A 25,567-nucleotide genomic window follows, 5' to 3' on the forward strand; every position below is an offset into this window, starting at 1 on the left:
TGTTCAGAAGGACTAACTTGATTCCCGTATCTAGCCCACGCTCTGTTGTGGGCAGCCTTACCTTGTGTCTTTGCCCCAATCTAGCACCACCAGATACCCACAATTGGTGCTTTGTGCTTTTAGGCACTATTTTTCCTAAAGCTGATGGAACAGTGATGGTCTGGGAGAAATATACAAAGCCCAACTGCAAACTGCACCCAGTCATGTGACCCAGGAACAGACTGCAGGCACTACATAGGGCAGGAAAATGCCAACTTCAGAAAATTGGCATTTTCAAATTTGTAACTTAAAATTCATTCTTACCATTTTAAATTACTATTTCTCAGACACTAAATTTGACTTTCCTATCTGTTCCCAATCAAAAGGTAGCACTTTTAATTAAAATAAGCTAACCCAGAGTTATCATATGGGAGAGGTAGGCCTCACAGTAGTGAAATACCAAGTTGTGAGTTTTCATTACCAGGATATGTAAAACGTGTAGGCACATGTTCAACCTTTTAATTACAATACAACCTACCCTATGGGCTGCGTATGGCCTAATTTAGGGGTGAGTTCTAAGTAATAAATGTGTTTTTTTTGCCAAGTTGATTTCCCAGTTTAAAACTGCATACAGTCTAGAATAACAGGCCTTGGACATATTTTAAAGTGTTGCATAAACTACCACTCTGGTGTAATTCTACAAGGTTTGCTTTCCCACCCATGGGTGACACAAGTGAATTTAAATCAATGCACCAGAGCTGAATGTGAAAGACAGGTTATTGTAGTCCCGCAGAACCTCACCCAATACATAGCTGAAATGAAGTAATTGCTTTTGGGTTACTAACCATTCCTGTTAAGGGATCAGGGTCACTGTGGTAGCAATAAATCTATTTCACCCATAACGGTATCACATACAGTACTAAGAACAACAGACACTTTTAACGAAAAGTTTTTTTTTTACAAAAGGGCAAACCTGTTTTTCATTGCATCTAAAATAATTACACAGAATATCATAAAATGGCAAGAAGGTACATTATAACAATAAGAAAAAAATGAACATGTCTAAGAAGGTTAAAATGCCATCTTAAAGCCTCCAAACCTAAAACCTACTTTGATGTACAACCTTAGGAGAGCACGCAGTAGAGTAGCTTGCAGTCGAACGTTTCTTAGGGAGAAGTGGCACACTGCATTCCTTGTTGACAGCTCAGGGTTTTGTCACTGGAAGAGCAGTCGAGGAAGCATTCCCTGTGAAAGGCAAACAGGCGTTCTAGTAGCAGCCTCCTTTGGGTACTTGATGCTTATCAGTGTCAGGTAAAATACATCATCTTTTCTGAGTGACAGCAATAACCAAGGTTGTCTTCGGACAGTAACTTGCAAGATCATCTGGGGCGAAGAACTTCTGAATCTAAGGGGTCGAGTAGTGGTTCTTAAATACTAAACATTATCAGGGATGAAAACCTCTGACATAGTTTCAGGAATGTGGTACATAGATTACAGGTACCAGAGAAAGAGTCCTAGACATACCTTTATCAAGATGGGAGACAAGGGGACATCAAATGGAAATACACCTCTTTGATGAATTATCCGGGGAAATTCTTTGATGACCCTGACATATTGATAAGGGAACACTTGTTCCAAACTGGGCGTTGCATCAGGTGTTATATCTAGGTCATTATTAGAATGACTTAACACTCTCTCAGTTCTACAAATGATAAGGGAGGACGACATTCATGTTATTATTGTTTACAACAGATACAACAGTGAGTTGATGGAATAAGGGAGGATGGTTGTCCGCAATGGAGTTTGGGGGACCGTCCCGAGTGGAGTCGGACCTTAGAGACTTTACATTAAAAGAGCTACTTAAATGGGTCACACTATCATTGCTGCAGGCCAATGGGTAGCATTTAAGTTACAGGCCCGTGGTATATGGTATACCACTTCACAAGACATATAAGAAATTAAATGTGCATATCAGGTTTAAGTCATTTTACCCTAATTTAGGGAGTGTACACAAGCACTTTAGCATTAGTTAGTAGTGGTACAATGCACAGAACCCTCAAATCAGCAAAAACAAGTTCAGAAAAACTGAAGGATGAAGGCAAACGTTTGGGGGAGACCAACCTAAAGCTGATGGATCTAACACTGACACTTACTCTAACCTTGACCTTTCCACTTCCTTGAACCTAACCTTAAGCCTAATAGTTATCCAAACTCTGAAGCTAAACTATAATCTACCCTTAACCTTGATCTTGACCCTGCCTTTTACCTCCTTTTAATTTAAATGAAATGTTTCAGCTTTCGCAGCATAAATTAGTAGTAACAGATGTGGTGTACCAAAGGGACTTAGGGGGTCATTTTGACCTCGGCCGTCTTTTTGAAAGACCGCCGAGGGACAGCCGTGCTGAACACCGCCAGTGGTGGCCGTTTTCCGCTCGGCGTATTATAACTGTTGGCAGCTCTCCGTCCTTTTTCAGATGGAGAGCCGCCAACAGCCATACTGGCGGGCGTCGGGGAAGTGGAGGTTGCTCCACCTCCACTGCCACGTCAACAGAACACCGCCCACGGAATCACGTCCTGTGATTCGGCGTGGCGGTGTTCTGTTGACGATGTGGTGTCGGCGGAGCAGCCCCCATGGATCCCGTCCCCTCCCGGAGGATCGACGGACCAGGTAAGTCGATCGTCCATTAGGGGAGGGGGGGTGGGGGGGTATTGTGTGTTGTGTGGGTGCATGGGATTGTGCGTGTGTGTATGTAGAGAGGGTGTGTGAGTGCGTGTATGCTTGCAGGGGTGTTGTGTGTTTGGGAATGAGTGCGTGTATGTCTGTGGGTATGTCTGTATGGATGTGTGCGTGTATGTTTGAATGTGGGTGTGCATGTCTGACTGTGTGTGTGGATGTTGGCATGTGTGTCGGTGTGTGTGCATGTATGTGTGTTGGTGGTGCCTGCGTGCATGTCGTGTGTGAATGAGTGATGTGATGTTGGGGGTCGGGGTGGGGAGGGGGGTCCTGCCACATTTGGGGGGTGACAGGGGTGGTGGGGGGGTGTAGGGGAGGGAGTCGGGGTGGGGGGTGTTAGAGACCCCTATCAGTGCCAGGGAAGGAATTCCCTGGCACTGATAGTGCTTACCGCCATGGATTTCATGGCGGTTCCAAACCACATGAAATCCATGGTGGTCAGCCGGGTCCAAATACCGCCAGCGGTATAGTGACGACCGCCGGGCTGGAGACCCAGGTCTCCAGCCCAGCGGGCAGAACGGAGAAGCGGCGGATGACCGCCATGGTCATAATTCCAAAAAAAAGACCGCCAGCCTGTTGGTGGTCTTACCGCCGCTTCTCCGCCGTCCGCCAGGGTCGTAATGACCCCCTTAATCTTTTAATCCTAAAATCCAGATTTACTTGGAATTCCTCATTCATTGAATTCATCAGTGCATATCAGAGAAGAGTTTCAGCAGATTAACTGTGCCTGTTGTAGAAAGGTAGACCTATTCATTCAGTGTAGCTCACATCAACCTTCTGACTAACCTATTAAATCTAAGGGTGTGCAAAATGATTAAGTTAGGTGATTACAAGTTCACATTTTTTTTGGAAAACATGCAAAGCTCATGATTTAAAAAAAGAATGATGGACTGTGCCAGGCTCCTAGGTGAAACATGTGTGTGTTGTGTTTGTGTTGAGATCCAGACTTGGTATTGCTTTTGCATGTTCTTACTTGGGGGATTTGCTATTCCTATAATACATTAGGAACTACAAGCATCAACCTTTACATAAAAAAATATTACTGGATAAACTTTTCATGCATAATAGAGGGCAGATTGGGTGTTCTTGTTTAGCATATTGGTCACAGGTTTCAACCACAATAGGAAATCTGTATCTAGGAATATAGGGAGCTCATGCTCCTATTATTCTGGAGCAGAGGTATGTCCAATTTCTTACGAACAATCACAACCTACACCACATATGTCCTTGACTGTAGTTGATGAAGGAAGCACTACTGGACCAATATGTTTACTAATTCCTGACAAAAATCACTTTTCATCCATATGTTTTGTAGACTGATTATATCTTCTTTGAGAAGTTAGCTGAAGCAGTCTTCACAAGCAATCTTATTTTTTCCCATGAAATAGTCCCCAAAATTAACATATGTATTGTTTACCTTTCTCATACCATTAGAAAAATGAGAAATACAATCCTATCAAGCCTTTGTTAGGCTGTTAAGAAAAGTCCGAAATCACGTAGACAGCCTGAATAAGATATTTAAGAAAGCTTAGTGTTTATTGCACAGATGTGTTTGTAAACAGCAGGTTTCAATTTGCAGTTCTGCTATGGTAGTTCAGTGGGTGAATACAAATGCTGCTAATGTCTATGTGTAGACACTGGTTTTAACCATCCAGGTAGTTAAGATTCCGCAATTCATACTTTTTACGTTAAAATGAGTACCATTGTGTTTGTCAACAGTACTTGCTATTATAAATGCCAAGAGACAATTCAGTTCCTCACTGAGGTTTTCTTTCTACTGAAAATAAAGATACACATTTGTACTGTAATGTAATTGCATTTATTTAGCACTTACTATACCTGATTAGGCATTTCGTCACTTCTACATGATTATTGTTAGTTATTGGAATTACTCTTGTGATCTGAAGGAGACCATTGTGTGCATTTACTCCAGTGTTTTTTTGTGTGAATTAAATTAGTAGGAGTTAGATGTAGAAATTAGTGGGGAGGGGGAATGTGCATTCATGCAGATGGGTTGGTGGTATTAGTAGATAAGCTAGAGAGAATTATGTATTGTTGGGTTGCAAGCTATGACGGTCAAATGAGGACAGGTTATGATCTTTGAGATGAGCTGCGGCCTTTTTGCAGAAGTACAATAAAGGAGAGTGATGCAAGCATGACTTAGAGTAGGGTATACTGAGAAACAACAGGCATGTAGAGAATGGAAGGTAAATAAAAGTTCACTGAAAGAAAAAGGAGGGGCAACAATTGGAAGTTTTAAGTCAAGGTCAAAAATTTACATTCAGAATTTTATGAACATAGTGTAGATGTTTGAGATACTATACACTCTGACAATGCAAACTTGTAGAAATAAACATTGTTATTTGCATGTGAGATATTGATGTATTAGGTAACTTTTGGTATCTTCTAGAAGCAGGTGAACAGTCTGTTTCAAGGCAGGTTTCAGCGAGGACAGCTTATCAGCTCAGGGGTTGGAAGCACAAAGTAAAGGCTGGAGGCATATAAAGGAAAATATTGGGAACTTTAGGCTGCTTTTGAGTCAGCATAGCAATATGAAAAAATATGTAGGCCAAGTAACGCAAACATTGCAAAGAAGATTCTCCTAAAGATGGAGTGGGTGCCTTCTGATGTTCAACCTAGAATTTTGCCTTATAGTATTAATTAGCAGAGCAAAGTGGGGTCCATTTGAATGCCCTTCGTTTGAAATAGCACAGGAGGGTGGTGAGGACATTTTCTCAGACAGAGGATGTGTTTTCCTGTAGCTGGAGGGAGGGGACCCAGATACTTACGTGAAGAGGGTGAGACCAGGCTAACTTTAGAAATTCCATGAGGCTTTTTGTTTAACAAGGAGATGCAGATTAGTTTCGGTTTTTGAGGAGAGAAATGTTCTAATCCAGGCCTGTCCTTTGTCTATCACTGATTGCTGCTTCAAGAACATCTCACTTTTCATTATGCCCATAATGTAGGTACTCCAGCTAGGAATCACCCCAGTGCTTCCCAATGTAAGAAATTTTACCTTACACAAAGGAGGTTCTCTAGGCAGCCTGACAAAGATACCTGAAAGAGAACTAATGCACCCCAATGTGTGCTGTACAAAATAAAAAAAATGATATAATTCCACAGGAAAGTAACAGGATCCATTCTTGCACAAAAAAGTGAAGGGAGAAACTAACTCCAGAAAGGCACATTTTAGAAGCATGTCTCAAAGGAATATTGGCCAGTAAATGCTGTCAAAATATGTGTATACTATTGGGACACAGTCATTAAACAAGCACTGACAATGCCAATAGGTCTGGCTTCAGAGGTATGATATATGATAGTGGGAAACATGACAAGTAGATAGCATGGGAATGGATACATATTTGTGTGGAAGCAAAGAACTATAGATTATTAATGGTGTAGGTTAAGAGGTCAGGTGACAGTTGCACTGTCGAGACAGATCTTGAAATCCATGTAGGGTAATGACTGCCCTTCTTCCACCTCTGCTGCAGCCACACATTATCTAGCTGTCTTTAGCATTAGAGTGGCATGTGTGTGCCACTGGCAGTTCAAGCTCAGGCAGCTGGATCACAACTGTGTGAAGGGGAAGCAATTTTTTTTGTGGAAGCACAAAATTTCTGCCCAATCAAAAGATGTACACCTGGTTCCCAATATGTGGGTGGAGATAAAGCCCCTCTTCTGGTGATTCTCACATAATTATCTGGCAACAGCTGCTCCGTCAAGCCAAACCACAAAGAGTCAAACGTTGAAAGAAAACAATTGACCAGCTTTTGCATTTTGGAATGGTAGATCATTATTGTGACTTACATATAGCTCTTGGTCACTGACATAAATGACATAAAAGATATACTGGACGAGTTACATGTTCTTTTAATTTAGAAAATATAAAAATTATGTTTCCAGTAAGTAGGACCAAGCATAATAGTGCCATAAAATGGCAAAAGGAAAGACCTGTTAATGAGCATGTAGTTGCGTCACTAGCCTTTTAATCGTCAGGAAATTAGCTTTATATGACAAATGTTATCCCAGGTGGATTGATGGAGTAAAACACCAACTACATATAAAAAAGTAATCCTCCTTGTACATTGCCATATATAAAACCAATACATTCCCTTTCTCTAACAGCCTTGTCTTTGCAAGTAGGAGCTTGACAATTACTTTCTGCACAACACTGGATCATTATTTGTTTAAATTATAACAGATGATTTCAGCGTTTTTAACAGGTAGGATGAAAAGGCTGAGCAAGAAATTGTCAATGATCGTGGATAGATACTATGAGTTTGGGAAGTTGGACAGCATAGGTCTCCCTCTGGATCACTGAGAGACCACAGGTAAGCAAACACCTTAAAATCTCAGAACCAAAAGTCAGAACCTCGACAAACATATATATTGTCAAATGCTGTAATACCCCCATCAGCACAAATCATGTATGGCAAAAACATTCTAAAGGGTTTGTCGACACCATGCATCCACACCTAGGTTTGCGTTTACTTTGTGTGCACAAATCTGCTTGTACTTATCAGCCATATCTGAATATTCCAGGTCTGAAACATATGCTTGGAGCCAATTACTGCAGCTCCCAATAGCAGTATGATCCACTGCCCACTGCAAGTCTGGTCACCAACACAGGCTGCAGGGGTTTGCGTAACACCCCGGTACATAATTAGCAGACACAAGAGTCATTCATTCAAAAGTCTGGGTTTAGTAATGACAAAAGCCTTCCGAGCTGTGGGGCAGTGGTCATTCATCGGTCAGCTTTGTGTTCTTACACATTTAGAGAGAGAGGGAGAGAGAGAGAGAGTGTGTGTGTTTTGTTCATTCCTTGGATGTAGCATATTTCACAAAGGCTATTAGAACCTCAATGGAACTGTAGCTGGTTCTAGAATGTCTGATAAGTTTGGGTGATTCAAAATAGCAAGCAAATGAGTGTAGCTCGGACTTGACTGTACTAGTTCAGTAAGGCCAGGATCCCAGTCCCATTTGATGTAATGATGGTCAACATAGCAAAGAGCACTTTAACATTTTCATCTAGGTTAAGAAATATGTCTTTTGGGGTATCAAGAAGGCACAATTTTGTACTGTGAGCATTGCAAAACCAATATTTACGAAATACAAAGATGGTTTTCCTCTACTTGTTGTTGAATATTGGGGATGGAGTATAGATTTGCTACTGGATGTTAGATGGTGATGTCAGCAAGGCTTTTTTCAGAGGTTGACTCTAGAAGTTTTGAAGGAAGCCAGCAAAGTTTCTGGTTAGTAGAAGACTGTTGACGATTTAAAGTGTGGGAGATAGGTCAATTGTTGTCATAGTATCTTCAGTTGATAGACATCAGTAGTTTTTATATGATCACCCCTCCTGCTGGAGTAAAACATATGGCCATGCAATAATTGGGTTTTTGGATAATGCACTCTTCTACTAAGCACAGCTCTAGTGCTGGCCAGTAGATTGTGGCAATATGACATACCATACTAGATTCAGTGTTTATTTCAATATGGAATAGTTGTGAATATCAGACTAAGATCACATACCACAAAAGGTGAAGGCAAAGTAATGGCTTAAACTTTACTTGGTTTCTGTACTTCCAGCTACCTCTCATGTCTTGCTCACCAGGGTTCGGTTACAAGTGCATGGACTGCATGCACCTCCCCACACAACTACCTTTTGGAATTTCAGTCCATGGCATAATCTTCAGCTGTCTTCCAGTGTTAGAGTACTACACAAAAAATGCCCTTGCACTGTCCTACTAATGATGCACTTAAACATATTGACCATTAAGTTGTCTGTGTTAGCTCCAATATCTGGTGCACATTTCTGACTTTTACAGAGTTCACCAAGATTTACTTGAGTACAATGTGTAAGGTGTGTGAAAATCTCTGACCAATAGCGAATGCACTGGCTAACTTTTTTTTTCGGCTTGGGTGGGATAATTCTAGACGACACTGGAGTAATATTATATTAGAGCGGATTGAATTAGGAGTGTAAATTCACGATTCTTTAAATGAAACAAATAATTTACCCTCTAAATCGTGCCATTTGCACATCAAGGGGCATATTTATACTCCGTTTGCGCCGAATGTGCGTCAAAAAAGTTTGACGCACATTCAGCGCAAACCGTGCACCATATTTATACTATGACACCCGACCTCGCGGACGTCAAAATTCCTCCATGTGCATAATTTTTTCGATGAGGGAAACTGCCTTGTGTTAATGACATGCAAGGTAGGCGTTCCCGCCCAAAAAATTACTTTAAGACCTGTGCGCCTTATTTATACCCCCGCGTCATTTTGGTGCACAGGAGGAGGCGGGCCTTAAAAAACGGTGCACAGCCTGATGTGCTGTTTTTTAACACCTGGGTGAGGGCAGGCGTTAAGGGACCTGTGGGCTCACTTCCATGGTCTTTGACCATGGAAGCAGTCCAGAGGTGCCCTTCCTGCCCCCAGGTACACCCCCTGCCACCCTCGCCCACCCCTGGAGGGCACCCATGTATGTGGGGACCCATTCCAGGTAGGTACAGGTTAGTTGAGGTAAGTATCATTTTTTTATTTTTTTTAAGTGGCATAGTGGGGCCTAATTTGGCCCCCCTACATGCCACTGTGCCCAATGGCCTTGCCCAGGGGACAAAAGTTCCCTGGGCATGGCCATTGGGAAAGGGGGCATGGCTCCTGTCTTTTCTAAGACAGGAGTCATTTCAATGGGGGTTGTGCGTCAAAAAATGGCGCAAGTCCGGTTTGAGCCATGATTTTTTACTCAAAACTGACTAGCACCATTTTTTGACGCACAACCCCCATTTTCCCCTACTCCGGCGCTGGCTGGTTTGAGTAATTTTTTTTTACTCTGACCAGCCCGCAGCGCCGACTAACGTCAATCCTTAAATAAGGCACCCGCCTGGTGCGTAGGAATGGCGTTAGCAGGCGGCAAATTTTTTGACGCAAACTAGCGCCGGCGTTGGTTTGCGTCAAAAAGTATAAATATGGGCCCACATTTGAACCTACAAGTACATTACCTTTGTTATAGCAACGAGGAGAATACCAGGTCCTCTTTGAACAATAAAACGTCAGGACATCAATGTAAACATTATAATAATTTAAATGCAAGGAAAAGGCTTAGCGTGATGTTTTATACTTTGCAGTGAAAGGAATAAACATAAGAAAGGTCATGTGAAAATGTATGTCATTAGAGGATCAGCATGAACAAGCGCTCAGGCAATGCTAAAAAAACAGATATCTGCAAGAAAGGAAAATGAAATGTTAATAATTTTAAGTACACGATTTAGAGGTGATTAAGAGCAATACTGACAGAGTCTATTTTTAGAAGGCAGAAGGACGTGCACTACATGTTAAAATTTTACTGACACAAGGCGTACATTTTAATAAAGTACACATATTTTCCACCTTACAGTTCCTAAAACAAGCACGCGTGAAAGGAGGTTTTAGACATGTTTTAAAACATTTCACGCTTTTGTGAGGCTGAATACCCATTTTCCAAACACAGCCATTTTATTTCTTACACATATTTAACAATTATTAATGTTGTCTCATTATTTTTCTTTCATAAATCACTCTGTTCTACTCAGTTTCGTTTTTCTTTCATATCCTTCTTCTTCCAAGAAATCCTTACAGCAAGCACTCTATTTTTGACCAATTTTGGCACTTTCTTCTGTATTCTTTTTTCTTTTATAATTGGCGCTTTCAATCTCTTTCCTTCTCTACATCTTTTTCTGAACCTCTCTCGTTATTTTCCTCCAGCTTCTTTTGTCCACTCCCCTCCGCCCCACTTGCTTAATCCATAATCCTCCCAGGTTTATGCTTCCCTCACACTTCCAACAATTTTCTGCTGTTCTTTGTTTTTCTCTTCCTATCTTTCAGTGCTTCTGTTTTACCTCTCTCTTCGTCCTTTCTGCAATGCAGAGGCATTTATCTGCACCCAGCTGAATACTCCTAGTTGTTCAAAAGATGGAAATGCTGCTAGTGCAGAAAAGATATGACTGAAAAAGTGATGGTGAAAAGAGTTTTGTGCTTTTCGTGGTCGCCTGAAGTTGCAATTTAAGGGCATTGTTTACTGTTATTTTGCAAGCTTTGACTTCAATGTCTTTCCCTGTGACCCTGCTTCCTTGGTGAATTAGGGAATACACCGATCAATTAACAAGACATTGAAAGCGATTTCCAGAAGAATCATTGTGAAAAGTATAAATGCTCTACGAATGTTGCATTTAAAACACTTTCCTTCATTTTCAGATTTGCAGCGCACCCGCTCAGCCCATCCAGCCAGTAGTCATTCCAAAACCGGTCCAGTCTGTTCTACACTCCTCCTTACAGCTGACTTGCCCTGGGCGAGGAAAGATCTCGAAGTTCTTAAAGCCGGATGAGATGACGTCCAGAGATTATTACTTTGATTCTTATGCGCACTTTGGAATCCATGAGGTAACATTTTTCTGTAGTCAGAACTAGATAAAATCATTAACTTTATCTTCACTTTTCGATTTGTGATGCTATTGGAAGTTCATACGAAGGCTCCTGTTTCGATTTTGGCTGAGTCACCGACTCCAAACAGGTCTGCTCCTCAACCCAATTCCCACTCCTCAGTTGCTGGTGTTAATTGCCTTTAATTACATGAGCGGCCAGGCCACGGTCAGCTAGCTCAACGTGGTTGTGCAAGCACTGCACGCCCTCCATAAAGGTGCTTAGAAGCTTACTCCTAAAAATGGTGTGCGAGTTCGAAAGGATTTTAGGAAGCTCCTTATTTTGTGGGGATGCAATGCAGTTATTTATTCGTATGAAGACTGCGTTTCAGCTAACATAATCCCACAAAAATTTGTGATACAAGGCAAATCCTGAACATTTTGTTGCATGTAGTGTTTTATATAACAATACATTCAAGTAAGACTTAAACACACGAGTAAACATTCTAGAAAACTAAATTTCCCCCGTCACCAACTTCGTTCTAAACGTTGTCAACCTTTTGCTCCCACAATCAAAGGAACGACATATGTTGTCATCTGGTGGGTATTACAGTGAATCATTTCTCTAATTTTCCGTCAATGGCTTCATTACCACCCCTCTGTGACAAGGTTAAGCATTGTTTTTGTGTGCAGAGCACCCTTTGTTTTACATGGTGATGACACAGAGTTTAAATACATTCATTTTGAGTATATGCCTCCATGTCAGTCCATTAATGAATGTGCAACTAGTTAGACATTTTGGCCCAGTGCTCTTGGGCATAGATGTCTTTCTGCAAGCACCTATCAGGCTTTGGCTTTCCTGACAAAGACTACTAACTGCAGATTCCTCTCCTTGTGACTCTCCTACAGGTGCCAGGCTGGATTTGGCAACTTTAATAGCAATTCCCATGTGCATCAGAATGTGTCATTGTGTGGCTCTGCATAGGGCCATCTATTCTGGATGTGATGCCAGGGCCACTATAATACCACCATCTCCATGTGCTGGCATAGGCTCCTTTCTTTCTGCACCTTTTAACATGGATCCAGAGCTAGCAGTGCTGTACCTCACAGATTTTCTTTCCCTCAGGAGAACTTCTAAACTTGTACACAGTATGCAGATAGGGCGCCTAAACCAACAGCTTTCAAGCCACGTCATGACTGTCATTGGCAGATGTCGGTGGTTGACAGTCCCGATGTCTACCTTTGGTGCCTCTGCACCTTGCACGATATAAAGTCATGCTTGTGCTGAGCTAAGATGAACTGCAAAGCGATTTGAGACCCAAAAGCCAAAGTCGCCATCATTAAACTCTAAAAGAATTTGCAGAAGCATTTTCTATCGTGAATGATGTCAAAAGCGTTGGGGCAGCGTATCCTTGCTAAACATTACTCATATAATTACGCCGCCCTTCTACTGAGCCCACTACCGATCTTTGGATCTTTGGAGTGGATGTTAGGTATAAAATAAACTGCAACATAAACTCTGTAAACCACAAGATAACTCTATAGGAAACAATAGTAAGAGTGTAAGATAGTTTAAAATATTTATCAAAAATAGAGTAATAGGTTTTATTACTCAATATCATTTTCAGAACAATTTCATGTAGCATGCCCTGAATCTGTCCCTGTTCTAGTGATTTCAGTCTATTACTGAGCAGTTTAGTCAAGTCACATTGAAGAAGCCTGCAAAAATAGAGTTAAGGATTTCAAAAAGAAATTCTTTATTCTATCTCTAACACAGTTCTCACAACTATCATCTCAATAAGCTTCAGCTTATACACTATTCTGCAACAGTCTATCCAGTTCCCTCCTTATCTTTAGCAATAGTCAGCAAACTGCTCTGTGGAGAAGTAAAATAGCTAAAATTACTAAAATGAGATACCCAAAACAACAGCAAATCAAGCAGCACTCTCTTGCATCTGCCTTGCTCTGCTTTGGGAGCACCTACTCTTTCCCTTGAACACCTTTTATTTGACGGCTACAATCATTAACAATTTATCATAATTGTACTTAATTCATTGCAGGTTGAAACTTCTAGAAAAATTGTGCGGTTCACATTTAGAAAATAATTGAAACATCATCACAATTGTCCATGCATAGCTTACTTCTGAAAAAAAAGAACATGTATCAATACATACACAGCTTCCACATTGTAGGTTCATTTAGCATATATTTTATGCAAGTCAGTGCATACCGAAGAAACTTAGCAAGCAAAAAAGTATACATAATAAATACTGCTTTCATTGTTTAAGACGGAAGAAATTTTGTAACATGCATACACCATGCAAGGATTAGAAGCATGGTACTTGTTTTGCAAAGAATGTGTTAACGTTAACAGTTTTCAGCAGGTCAGGCAGCATAGGTCATACAGAGTTTAGAACTAATTTATGACTAGGAAAAGCAACTATACTTTGGCCTAGCTTCATGTTGGAAAATGGATTATTGGTAGGGCAGGTAGGTACCTACACCTAGCAACAAGCCACAAACCTCCACAAAAGTACAGTTAGGTCTCAGTAAATTAATCCCAGCTCTACCCTTGGTAGCTTAGCATCGAGCGTCAAGGCTTAACTTAGGAGACAAAGTGTAAAGCATTCAAATATCACAAAACAGTAATTAAATAAAACACAGGAAACAGTTTAAAAATCCAAAACCAATTTATAAAAATAGCTTATATTTTTATCTTTAAAATGACACAAAAACGATTAAAATCGGTTCAGGGGAACCGGAGATATGAATTTTTAAAGTATTATTATTTTCTAGCGCTCAGAAACGAAAAGCGCCAATCGGGTCATCTGGTTGCACCAGGACCGGGGCAAAGTCAAACTTTCAGGCCGACCGCGATGGAGCCCTGCTCGGCTACAAGTCGCGGGAGGCCTCGGTTAAAAAGTTACCTTCTGACTTAGTCTCTTTTTCGATGTTTTTCTTCCCCGGGACGAACCTGCCAGTTGGATCCGACCTCCTGGAGCCCTTGTCCGGATACGCGAAGTCGGTTTCCTCGGTGGTGATTTTTACCTTCGGACTTAGTCGTTTTTTCGAGATGAAAATCCTTCGACCGGGGTAAACCTGGATCTTGATCCGACGTCCGTGGAGCCCTTCTCGGATACGATGGCTGGAAGGTCCCGGTCAACTTTTTACGTTCGGACTTAGTCTTTTTTTCGGATGTTTTTCTTTACCGGGACGAACCACGAAGTCAGGCCGGGTCGCGGTTGAGGCAAGCCGGCTAGAATTTCCGCGTCGGGTCGGTCACTTTATGCAGCTTTTTTCCAAAATTTCTCCAATCTTTTCCAAACTTCTGGGGCTTCACCCAGATGTTCTTTTAAGGTTCTTTTGGGGTCCACAGCTCACCCCAAGGGTCCAGAAGTTCTGTGATGGTCCTTGGGAAGTGCGGACTTCAACTCCCAGAGTGCACCTGGCGCAAACTCCTTTTTGGCCACTGGAGAGTGGTCAGCTGGTCACTTTTTCAGGAGTTGGTGCAGGGGACTCTGGTTAGCAATTTTTCACCTGTAGCAAACAGGGAGTCCCTCCTTGAACCAGTGGAAGCCAGGCAAAGTCCTTCTTGTGGTGAAGCCCAAGTGTGCAGCTGGTGCAGTCTTTCTGAGTGCAGGGTCCAGGTGCAGGCCAGGGGTCCAGCAGGGCAGTCCTTCTTCTCCTTGTAGTTCTTTCTTCTTGAAATTTGGTGGGGATCTGAGGCGTGGGTGCAGGTCTGCCAGTTTTATCCTTGCTCCTGGGTGAAAAGCAGGGGGGCCCTGGTCCTCCAATCAGGGACAGGGTCGTCCCCCTGTGATGACCACTTCCTGGGAAGTGTGGCAAAAATCCATCCCAGAAGGCAACAGTCTCTAAAAATCCAAAATGGATGAATCTGATTTTTGGAGGAGAGATCTGGCTGAGCCCACCCACTGGTGTGGCTAAAAATCATAAACACACCCCTCTCCTGCCCTCTCCTAATCTAATCAAGGGGGCACCTAGCTGTCTGGGGTTGCAGGATGTGGGGGTGTTGCTGGGTGCTCCAGATGTCCTTCTCTGCCTTTGAAGACCAGTTTGGCAGCCCTCCCCCTTCCTGCCTCACCATCTGCTGAGGGGAGATTCTCTCCCCCAAGCACATTCCTTTGTGTGAAGCCAGGCCACTTCACACCTCATTAAAGTGGCCTGGCAGAAGCTGCTGCAGGCTGGCCAATCAGAGCACAGCAGCAAAAACAATGCAGAGCTGAAATTGGCAACTTTTTAGGTAAAGTCTAAACTTTTTACCTGCACTAGTTATATTAAATCCAACAACTGGAAGTTGTGGGATTTATTATAACAATCAATTTGATACCAAATTCTTGGTATGTAACATTTAAGGAGACTTTAAAATTTAAAATAAAGTCTGCCCATTCTAGCCTATGAAGGCCATTTACTTCAATGAGGGAAAAACGAATTTGGCTGTTTTTACCTCACCAGGGCTTATAAATCTATTTTTATAAAGTCCCTGCTTATAGTTACATGGCACCCAGCCCTAGGGGCACATAGGGCACACCTTAGGGGTGACTTATATGTAAAAATAAGGTAGTTTAAGACTTTGGAAGTACATTTAATTCCAAAGTCGAATTTGCATATAACTTTAATTTAAAAGCAGCCAGCAAGGCAGGCTTGCTTTTAAAATGACACTGGGCACCTCAGCAATGCACCTAGGTGTGCACCACCTATGCTGTGGTCCCTAAACCTACATGCCCTACCATATACTAGGGACTTAGAGGTAGGTTAACTTAGCCAATTATAATTAGCCTAATTTGCATATCCATTTTACACAGAGCACAGGCCCTGGGACTGGTTAGCAGTACCCAGGGCACCATCAGAGTCAGGAAAACACCAGCATAAAGTGGAAAATGGGGGCAAAAAGTTAGGGGGCCTCTGCAATCAGCCCCAGTTTCTCACACAACCCCCCCCCAGCCCACACGCCCAGGAGACTCAGCCCAACCCTGGGAGAGTCTTCCTGGCTTGTTAGGCGAGGAAGACAGTGAAGAAAACTGGCTGTCCCTTTGCAGGGCCTACTCTGCCTTATATCCTCCTGTCAGGGTCTCTCCCTCTGGGTAGTGAACCCACCCCAACAATGAAAGGACCCATTTCAAACTGAAACTTCCCTCTAGGGGGGTCTTCCTCCTCTCTCTCTGCCAACTTGGGTAGTGAGGTGCCCACCTCCCCTACTCCAAACTTTGCTAGGGCAACACCTAGCTTACCCAAAGAGGTCACCCAACACTTGAGCAACCCCACCATGACCAATAGGGTCAGGGGGCCTACTTTGCTATTGGCCCTGGGGTCTGCCTCCCAGGCCAAGTACAGTGCTGCCAGGAAGGCTAGCACCCAGCAGAGGCTACTGACAGCTGTCAGTACCCAGAACCACACCCTAAGCTCTCCACTGACAGGTGGCTGAGCTGCTTTAGGGGCATCTTTGGGGTCCTGGCACCCCTCTTGCTGTCTAGAGTGGGGGGCTACCACCTCCTGTGGCAGACACCCTCCTTCCACTCTCCCTTCTGTCAGTGCAGGGGCAACACCTTGCATCTGGACAGCTGCCTGACTACTCAGGACTTCCTTGGGGTCAGGTGAGGCCTCACCAGTGCCAACTCTGGGCTCCCCCCCTACTGGGGCAGAAGGCCTTTGGCTCCCTGGAACTCTCTTTAAGAGTGGCCTACCCTTCCTTTTCTTCTTTCCTTTTCTTGGGGACCCCTGTCTCCTAACTGTAGGGACTGACTCCCCAGGACTTTGGGTTGGGGGGCGCCCTGGGCGACCACCCCATCTGTGACCAGACTCACCTCTGGGAGGTCATTGCCCAGGATACAATCTAGGGGAAGGTCAGCACTGACTACCACCCTAATCCAGTCAAGGATACCCTCCCTCTCTAGGGGCACTATGGCTACAGGTTTGGAGGTGACCTCCCCTGTGGCTATCCTGACTTTCTTTGTCTTTCCTGGGACATACATGTCTGGGGTCACTAACCGGTCACTCACTACAGTGTGACTGGCACAGGTGTCTCTCAGGCCAGTGGCAGGGATCCCATTCACTTGAATGTGGTGGAAGTGCCTACTCCCACCCTCAGGGATCACCAGCTTACCATCTGGTCCTGTCTCCCAGCACAATGCTAGGAGGACTTCATCATCTGAGGAATCCTCCTCTATGGCTACACTGGACAGCCCAGTGCTAACCACTTTCTTTGGACAGGCTGCATCTCCTCTGAAGTGACCTGTCTGCTGACAGTCAAAGCAAGCCCTACTGTCCAAGAGCTTTTTTAACCCTGGGTCTCCCTGTCTCTGCTTGTCAGAGTGGGAGTGGGATTTACTCTCCTCCTTCTTAGGGTTCTGGGGTACAGAGGGAGTCTCTGTGGTGGGCTTACCACCTCCCTCCTTAGGTTTTTGTGGACCTGTCCCCCCCTTCTTGGAGTCTCCCCCCTGGGACTTGACAACCACCCTGGTTCTCAACCACTCATCAGCTGCCTCCCCTAGCTCTCTAGGGTTGGTCTGCTTAGAGTCCACTAGATGCTGGCGTAACCTTTCTTGGATACAATTGGTCAAGATGTGCTCTCTCATGATCAGATTGTATAACCCCTCATAAGTATTTACTTTGTTGCCAATAATCCAGCCCTCTAGTGCCTTTAGTGAGGTGTCCACAAAGTCAACCCAAGACTGGGTACTGACCTTCAGGGTGTCCCTGAACTTCAATCTATATTGCTCTGGGGTCAGACCAAACTTCTTGACTAAGCACCTCTTCATACTAGGGTATGAATCTGCCTCCTCCCCCCTTAAGGTCAGAAGCCTATCCCTCCCTGAGTTGGGGACCAACTCCCACAAAAGGGAACCCCAGTATTGAGGCCTAACCCTTCTCATTTGGAGTGCCCTCTCAAAGGCCTCCAGCCACTTATCTATGTCATCCCCCTCTACATAAGCAGGGACCACCCCCTTGGGTAATCTGGGGCAAACTCCCCCACCCATGGACACCTCAGCTTCTTTATCGCTGCTTCCATCTCTTTTTTCTTTGTATGCCCACTTTTTCTTTTCTAGGGCCAGCTTCTCTGCTTACAAAGCTATGTAGGCTAGCTGGGCTTCCAGCTCTCTTTCCCTGATGGATGGGTTCTCTCCTCCTGAAAGGACCCTCTTCCTACCACTAGCTTTGGGTCTGCCCCTAGTGACTGTATCCATTGAGGACCGTTCCTCCTCTCCCTCACTTGGGGTCTGATGCCTTCCCTCCCCTGAGTGGTTAGAGTTAGCATCTTCCTCTTTTTCTTCCTCCTCTGGAGCTTCTTCTGACTCTACCTCTTGGGCCTCAGCCCATGCTGTCAGGGATGTGATCAGGATTTGCTTCCTGAGATCAGTGGTTGCAGGCAACCCTCTTTCAATACACAACCCCCTAAGCTGGACTACTGTCAGTGTGGGTAGGCTAGCCAGATCAAGCTCCATGGTTCCCTAGTTTTGTGTCAACAAAAACTTTTTTGCAAAAATTGGAAACAAGAATTTAGAAAAATTAAAAAAATTCAATAATTGAAATTAATCCAAATTAAAAATTAAAAACAATTTTTGCACTAGGACAATTTAAAGGATTTTTAATTTGTTTTATCTAAAACTGTAACGTGATATTGAACACAAGTACAGGATCCCGTCGCTGCTTCCAATTATGTTGGAAAATGGATTATTGGTAGGGCAGGTAGGTACCTACACCTAGCAACAAGCCACAAACCTCCACAAAAGTACAGTTAGGTCTCAGTAAATTAATCCCAGCTCTACCCTTGGTAGTTTAGCATCGAGCGTCAAGGCTTAACTTAGGAGACAAAGTGTAAAGCATTCAAATATCACAAAACAGTAATTAAATAAAACACAGGAAACAGTTTAAAAATCCAAAACCAATTTATAAAAATAGCTTATATTTTTATCTTTAAAATGACACAAAAACGATTAAAATCGGTTCAGGGGAACCGGAGATATGAATTTTTAAAGTATTATTATTTTCTAGCGCTCAGAAACGAAAAGCGCCAATCGGGTCATCTGGTTGCACCAGGACCGGGGCAAAGTCAAACTTTCAGGCCGACCGCGATGGAGCCCTGCTCGGCTACAAGTCGCGGGAGGCCTCGGTTAAAAAGTTACCTTCTGACTTAGTCTCTTTTTCGATGTTTTTCTTCCCCGGGACGAACCTGCCAGTTGGATCCGACCTCCTGGAGCCCTTGTCCGGATACGCGAAGTCGGTTTCCTCGGTGGTGATTTTTACCTTCGGACTTAGTCGTTTTTTCGAGATGAAAATCCTTCGACCGGGGTAAACCTGGATCTTGATCCGACGTCCGTGGAGCCCTTCTCGGATACGATGGCTGGAAGGTCCCGGTCAACTTTTTACGTTCGGACTTAGTCTTTTTTTCGGATGTTTTTCTTTACCGGGACGAACCACGAAGTCAGGCCGGGTCGCGGTTGAGGCAAGCCGGCTAGAATTTCCGCGTCGGGTCGGTCACTTTATGGAGCTTTTTTCCAAAATTTCTCCAATCTTTTCCAAACTTCTGGGGCTTCACCCAGATGTTCTTTTAAGGTTCTTTTGGGGTCCACAGCTCACCCCAAGGGTCCAGAAGTTCTGTGATGGTCCTTGGGAAGTGCGGACTTCAACTCCCAGAGTGCACCTGGCGCAAACTCCTTTTTGGCCACTGGAGAGTGGTCAGCTGGCCACTTTTTCAGGAGTTGGTGCAGGGGACTCTGGTTAGCAATTTTTCACCTGTAGCAAACAGGGAGTCCCTCCTTGAACCAGTGGAAGCCAGGCAAAGTCCTTCTTGTGGTGAAGCCCAAGTGTGCAGCTGGTGCAGTCTTTCTGAGTGCAGGGTCCAGGTGCAGGCCAGGGGTCCAGCAGGGCAGTCCTTCTTCTCCTTGTAGTTCTTTCTTCTTGAAATTTGGTGGGGATCTGAGGCGTGGGTGCAGGTCTGCCAGTTTTATCCTTGCTCCTGGGTGAAAAGCAGGGGGGCCCTGGTCCTCCAATCAGGGACAGGGTCGTCCCCCTGTGATGACCACTTCCTGGGAAGTGTGGCAAAAATCCATCCCAGAAGGCAACAGTCTCTAAAAATCCAAAATGGATGAATCTGATTTTTGGAGGAGAGATCTGGCTGAGCCCACCCACTGGTGTGGCTAAAAATCATAAACACACCCCTCTCCTGCCCTCTCCTAATCTAATCAAGGGGGCACCTAGCTGTCTGGGGTTGCAGGATGTGGGGGTGTTGCTGGGTGCTCCAGATGTCCTTCTCTGCCTTTGAAGACCAGTTTGGCAGCCCTCCCCCTTCCTGCCTCACCATCTGCTGAGGGGAGATTCTCTCCCCCAAGCACATTCCTTTGTGTGAAGCCAGGCCACTTCACACCTCATTAAAGTGGCCTGGCAGAAGCTGCTGCAGGCTGGCCAATCAGAGCACAGCAGCAAAAACAATGCAGAGCTGAAATTGGCAACTTTTTAGGTAAAGTCTAAACTTTTTACCTGCACTAGTTATATTAAATCCAACAACTGGAAGTTGTGGGATTTATTATAACAATCAATTTGATACCAAATTCTTGGTATGTAACATTTAAGGAGACTTTAAAATTTAAAATAAAGTCTGCCCATTCTAGCCTATGAAGGCCATTTACTTCAATGAGGGAAAAACGAATTTGGCTGTTTTTACCTCACCAGGGCTTATAAATCTATTTTTATAAAGTCCCTGCTTATAGTTACATGGCACCCAGCCCTAGGGGCACATAGGGCACACCTTAGGGGTGACTTATATGTAAAAATAAGGTAGTTTAAGACTTTGGAAGTACATTTAATTCCAAAGTCGAATTTGCATATAACTTTAATTTAAAAGCAGCCAGCAAGGCAGGCTTGCTTTTAAAATGACACTGGGCACCTCAGCAATGCACCTAGGTGTGCACCACCTATGCTGTGGTCCCTAAACCTACATGCCCTACCATATACTAGGGACTTAGAGGTAGGTTAACTTAGCCAATTATAATTAGCCTAATTTGCATATCCATTTTACACAGAGCACAGGCCCTGGGACTGGTTAGCAGTACCCAGGGCACCATCAGAGTCAGGAAAACACCAGCATAAAGTGGAAAATGGGGGCAAAAAGTTAGGGGGCCTCTGCAATCAGCCCCAGTTTCTCACACTCTTGTTTAGTGATTTCATATTGATTTATGTTTTTATTGAAAGCTTTAGCAGTTTCCCACCTCTGATGTCTTGGAACCATCACAACCTCACTTCAACAAATGTATTTGTCGTATTGCACTTTCATTTTCATCCTCACCAGACTCTTTCTTGTCTTTCTTTTTAAGTTTCCTTCTTTCACTCACCCTGTGACTCAATTCCAAATCTTTCATCATTCTTTTGTTCACTTCTCATGCTCTTTTATTTCTCAGAGTCATCTTAATAACCTTATATATGCCTAGTGTAGTCAGAAGACAGACTATTATTACTAATACAGGTATTATTAATGATGATTCTTCCTCCCAATCCTTTCAACTAGGTTGCTACTGTTGCAAAACCTTTGGAAAAGCTTGAGCTATACTAGGAGTTTCCAAAGGTTTACGTCTAGTGGCGGAGTGCTGGGGCACCACGGACGTAACCATTATGTCCTTGTACCAGCCCACGGGGAGTGCTATCGTTCCCCCTGTGGGCCTCCCACCCCCCTTCTCTGAGCAGGGATGGAAGGGGAATTGCTTACCCTTCCACCCCCTGGACCCCCTCTCCCCAGTGACATCTGATGACATCAGCGCGCGATCATGTGCTGACCTCATCAGAGGGTGCCCCCATCGTGCTGGAAGCTCAGTTTCCAGCGTGATCAGAAGAGAAATGCTTGCATTTCTCTTCCGGCCGGTGGGGGAGGGGGGAGATCAGAGAGGCATCAAAGGAAAAGAAAGGTTTTTCCTCTCCTTTGATGTCTTTCTGAGCATTTCTGCAGTACGATTGTAAAGCGATCATGCTGCAGCAATGCCCAGTAGACACCAGGGAGTCTTCTTTTTTCATATAACCAATGAAGGGCAAGGGTTGCTCCCCTGGGGGGCATTTGTTTCAAGGCCTTTTCTGCCCCCAAGCAGGCAGATTGGTCTATTTTAATTAGGCCCATCTTCCCCAAAGGGGGGCAGAAACCTCTAGAAGCCTGGGATTATTTACTTTTTTTTTTTATTAGAGGGGAGCGGCGCCTTAGGCAAGGGTCACTCTCCTGGAGGCCAAATTCATTCTAGGCCATTTCCGCCCCCCAGGGGCAGATCAGCCTATTTTTATTAGGCCAAACTTCCCCCAATGGGGGCAGAAACCACTAGAAACCAGGATTTTTTTTGTGACAATTTCACGCAAGGGGAGCGACCCCTTAGGCAAGGGTTGCTCCCCTGGGGGCAAATTTATTTTAAGCCATTTCTATCCCCCTTGGGGGCAGAAAACAGTATGCACCAAGGATTCTTTTTTTTTACAGATGGGGAGCAACCCCTTAAGCCAGGGTCGCTCCCCTGCGGGGCAATTTTATTTTTGGCTATTTCTGTCCACTTTGGGGGCAGATCGACCTATTTTTCTTGGGCCAATCTACCCCAAAGTGGGTCAGAAACCACTAGATACTAGGGATTTTTTTTGCACCTATTTCACGCAAGGGGAGTGACCCCTTAGGTAAGGCTCGCTCCCCTGGGGGCCAAACTTATTTTAGGCCTATTTTAATGAGGCCGATCCGCCCCTCAAGGTGAGCAGAATCCACTAGGCGACCGGGATTTTTTTTCTTTTACGGATAGGGAGCGATCCCTTAGGCAAAATGCGGGGAAAATTTATTATAGGCCATTTCAGCCACCCTTGGGGGCAGATCAGCCTATTTCCGTTAGGCCCATCTGCCACCAAGGGGGGCAGAAACCACTTAGGCACCAGGGATTGGTGTGTGTGTGTGTATGTTTTTTGGGGGGGGCGCAGCCCCTTGGGCAAGGGTCGCTCATCATGGGGGCCCATTACTGTTGGCCATTTCTTCCCCCCTCGGGGACAGATCAGCCTATTTTTGTAAGTCCCATCTGCCCCCAAAGGGGGCAGAAAGCCCACTAGACACCAGGGAAGAATTTCTTTTTTTCAAAAAAAGAGGGTGGAGGTATGGCTTTACCGCCACCCCAACTAAATGGGGCCAAAGTTGTTCTGCCTACCGGTGGGCAGATGGGGCAATTACCCCCCATCCACTCCCCGGGATGGGGGCAGAAAGCCTACTAGATGCCAGGGAATTAAAAAAATATAAAGAATACTGGGTGGTGGCTACTAACCAATATGTGCATGGTTATGCCCCGACCCCAACTGAAGGGCTTCACAGTCTTTCAGCTCCCTCACACCACACACTAAAAGATCTTATCCCAATGGCAAGCTATGGTTATTTTGGGTTTTGGTTTTACATTTGGGCCATGAGAGCTTGGCTAACTCTCAAAATTGTCCCACTTGGAATGGTGAGCGTTAGATGTTTTGGACTTTGGGACACTGCCATTTAGAAAAATCTATGAGACAACACATCTGAAAACTAAACACGTGGGTGAGTCCAGGGTGGTGTGCTTCACATGCCCTATGTACCATTTTCTTACCCACAATACCCTGTAAACCTCCAACTTTGCTTGAAACCCCACATTTTCCTCACAATATTCTGATGGAATCTTCCGGAATCTGCAGGACTACACAAAAGTTCTAACACCCAGCATTGTCGCATCTATACCGATATAAATTCTGCCCCACTTGTCAGCCTACAAATGTGTTTTTTTGAAACTGCCCTTTTGGACCACTAAGGTTCCCCCTCAATTTCGACATGTTTTTGGCTCTTCCCTGTCACAGGCACTTGGTCCACCTACTCTAGTGAGGTATCATTTTTATTGAGAGACTGAGGGGAACATTGGGTGAAAGGAAATGTGTGCTGGTGTGGTGATCCCACACAGAATTGTGGGGAAAATGTGATTTTTAGCTAAATTTGAGGTTTGCTGAGGATTCTGGGTAAGAAAACACTGGGGGATCCGCGCAAGTCACACCTCCCTTGACACCCTCAGGTGTTTAGTTTTCAGAAATGTCTGGGTTTGGTAGGTTTCCCTAAATGGCTGCTGAGCCCAGGACCAAAAACGCAGGTGCCCATCCCCCTGCAAAAACAGGTAGTTTTGTAATTGACAATTTTGATGTTTCCACGTAGTGTTTTGGGGCATTTCCTGTCGAGGGCACAAGGCCTAGCCACAGAAGTGACGTACCATTTTTATTGGGAGGTGTGCGGGAATGCTGGGTAGAAGTAAGTTAATGGCTCCCCTCAGATTCCAAAACTTTGCAGCACCGAAATGTGAGGAAAGAATGTTTTTGGTCAAATTGTGAGGTTTGCCAAGGATTCTGGGTAACAGAACCTGGTGAGAGTGCCACAAGTTACCCCATCCTGGGTTCCCCTTGGTGTATAGTTTTCAGAAATGTCCAGGTTTGCTAGGTTTTCCTTGGTGCCGAATGAGATAGAGGCCAAAATCCACAGCTAGGCACTTTGCAAAGAACGGGTCCGTTTTCTTTGGGAAAATGTGATGTGCCCACGTTATGTTTTGGGTCATTTCCTGTTGTGGGCACAAGGCCTACCCACACAAGGGAGGTACCATTTTTATTGGGAAACTGGGGGAATGCTGGGTGGAAGGACATTTGTGGCTCCTCTCAGATTCCAGAACTTTCTATCATCGAAATGTGAGCAAAAAGTTTTTTTGACCAGTTTTAAAGTTTGCAAAGGATTCTGGGTAACAGAACATGATGAGAGTGTCACAAGTTACCCCATCCTGAACTCTACTAGGTGTCTAGTTTAAAAAATTGTACAGGTTTGGTAGGTTTTCCTAGGTCCCGGCTGAGCTAGAGACCAAAATCCACAGCTGGGCACTTTCCAAAAAACACATTAGTTTTCGATGTAAAGATTTGATGTGTTCATGTTGCCTGTTTAGGCATTTCCTGTTGCCGGCTCTAGGCCTACCAATACAAGTGAGGTACCATTTTTATCGTAAGACTAGGGAGAATGCTGGGTGGAAAATTTGTGGCTCCTCTCAGATTCCAGATCTTTCTATCACCGAAATGTGAGGAAAAAGTGTTTTTTGCTAAATTTTGAAGTCTGCAAAGGATTCTGCGTAACAGAACCTGGTGAGAGCCCCACAAGTCACCCCATTCTGAATTCCCCTTGATGTCTAGTTTTACAAAATGTATAGGTTTTCTAGGTTTTCCTAGGTGCCGGCTGAGCTAGAGGCCAAAATCCAGAGCTAGGCACTTTGTAAAAAAACAGGTCCGTTTGTTGGGGGAAAATGTGATGTGTCCACGTTGTGTTTTGGGGCATTTCCTGTAGCAGGCACTAAGCTTACCCACACAAGTGAGGTACCATTTTTATCGGGAGACTTGGGGAAATGTTGATTGTAGCTCGTCTCAGATTCTAGAACTTTGCAGCACCGTAATGTGGGGGAAA

The 25,567-nt window shown here is 44.3% G+C and overlaps 1 protein-coding gene across 1 annotated transcript in view; it reads left to right on the plus strand.

Moving 5' to 3' along the window:
* Window positions 1-25,567, plus strand: part of PRMT8 (protein arginine methyltransferase 8) — an 880,536-nt gene that overhangs the window by 377,410 nt on the left and 477,559 nt on the right. Inside the window, exon 2 of the mRNA XM_069230053.1 lies at window positions 10,949-11,134. Within this exon, the coding sequence (XP_069086154.1) occupies window positions 10,949-11,134 (186 nt within the window). The remainder of the gene's footprint in view (window positions 1-10,948; window positions 11,135-25,567) is intronic.

This window comes from Pleurodeles waltl, chromosome 4_1, assembly GCF_031143425.1.
Source record: "Pleurodeles waltl isolate 20211129_DDA chromosome 4_1, aPleWal1.hap1.20221129, whole genome shotgun sequence".
Taxonomy (NCBI): domain Eukaryota; kingdom Metazoa; phylum Chordata; class Amphibia; order Caudata; family Salamandridae; genus Pleurodeles; species Pleurodeles waltl.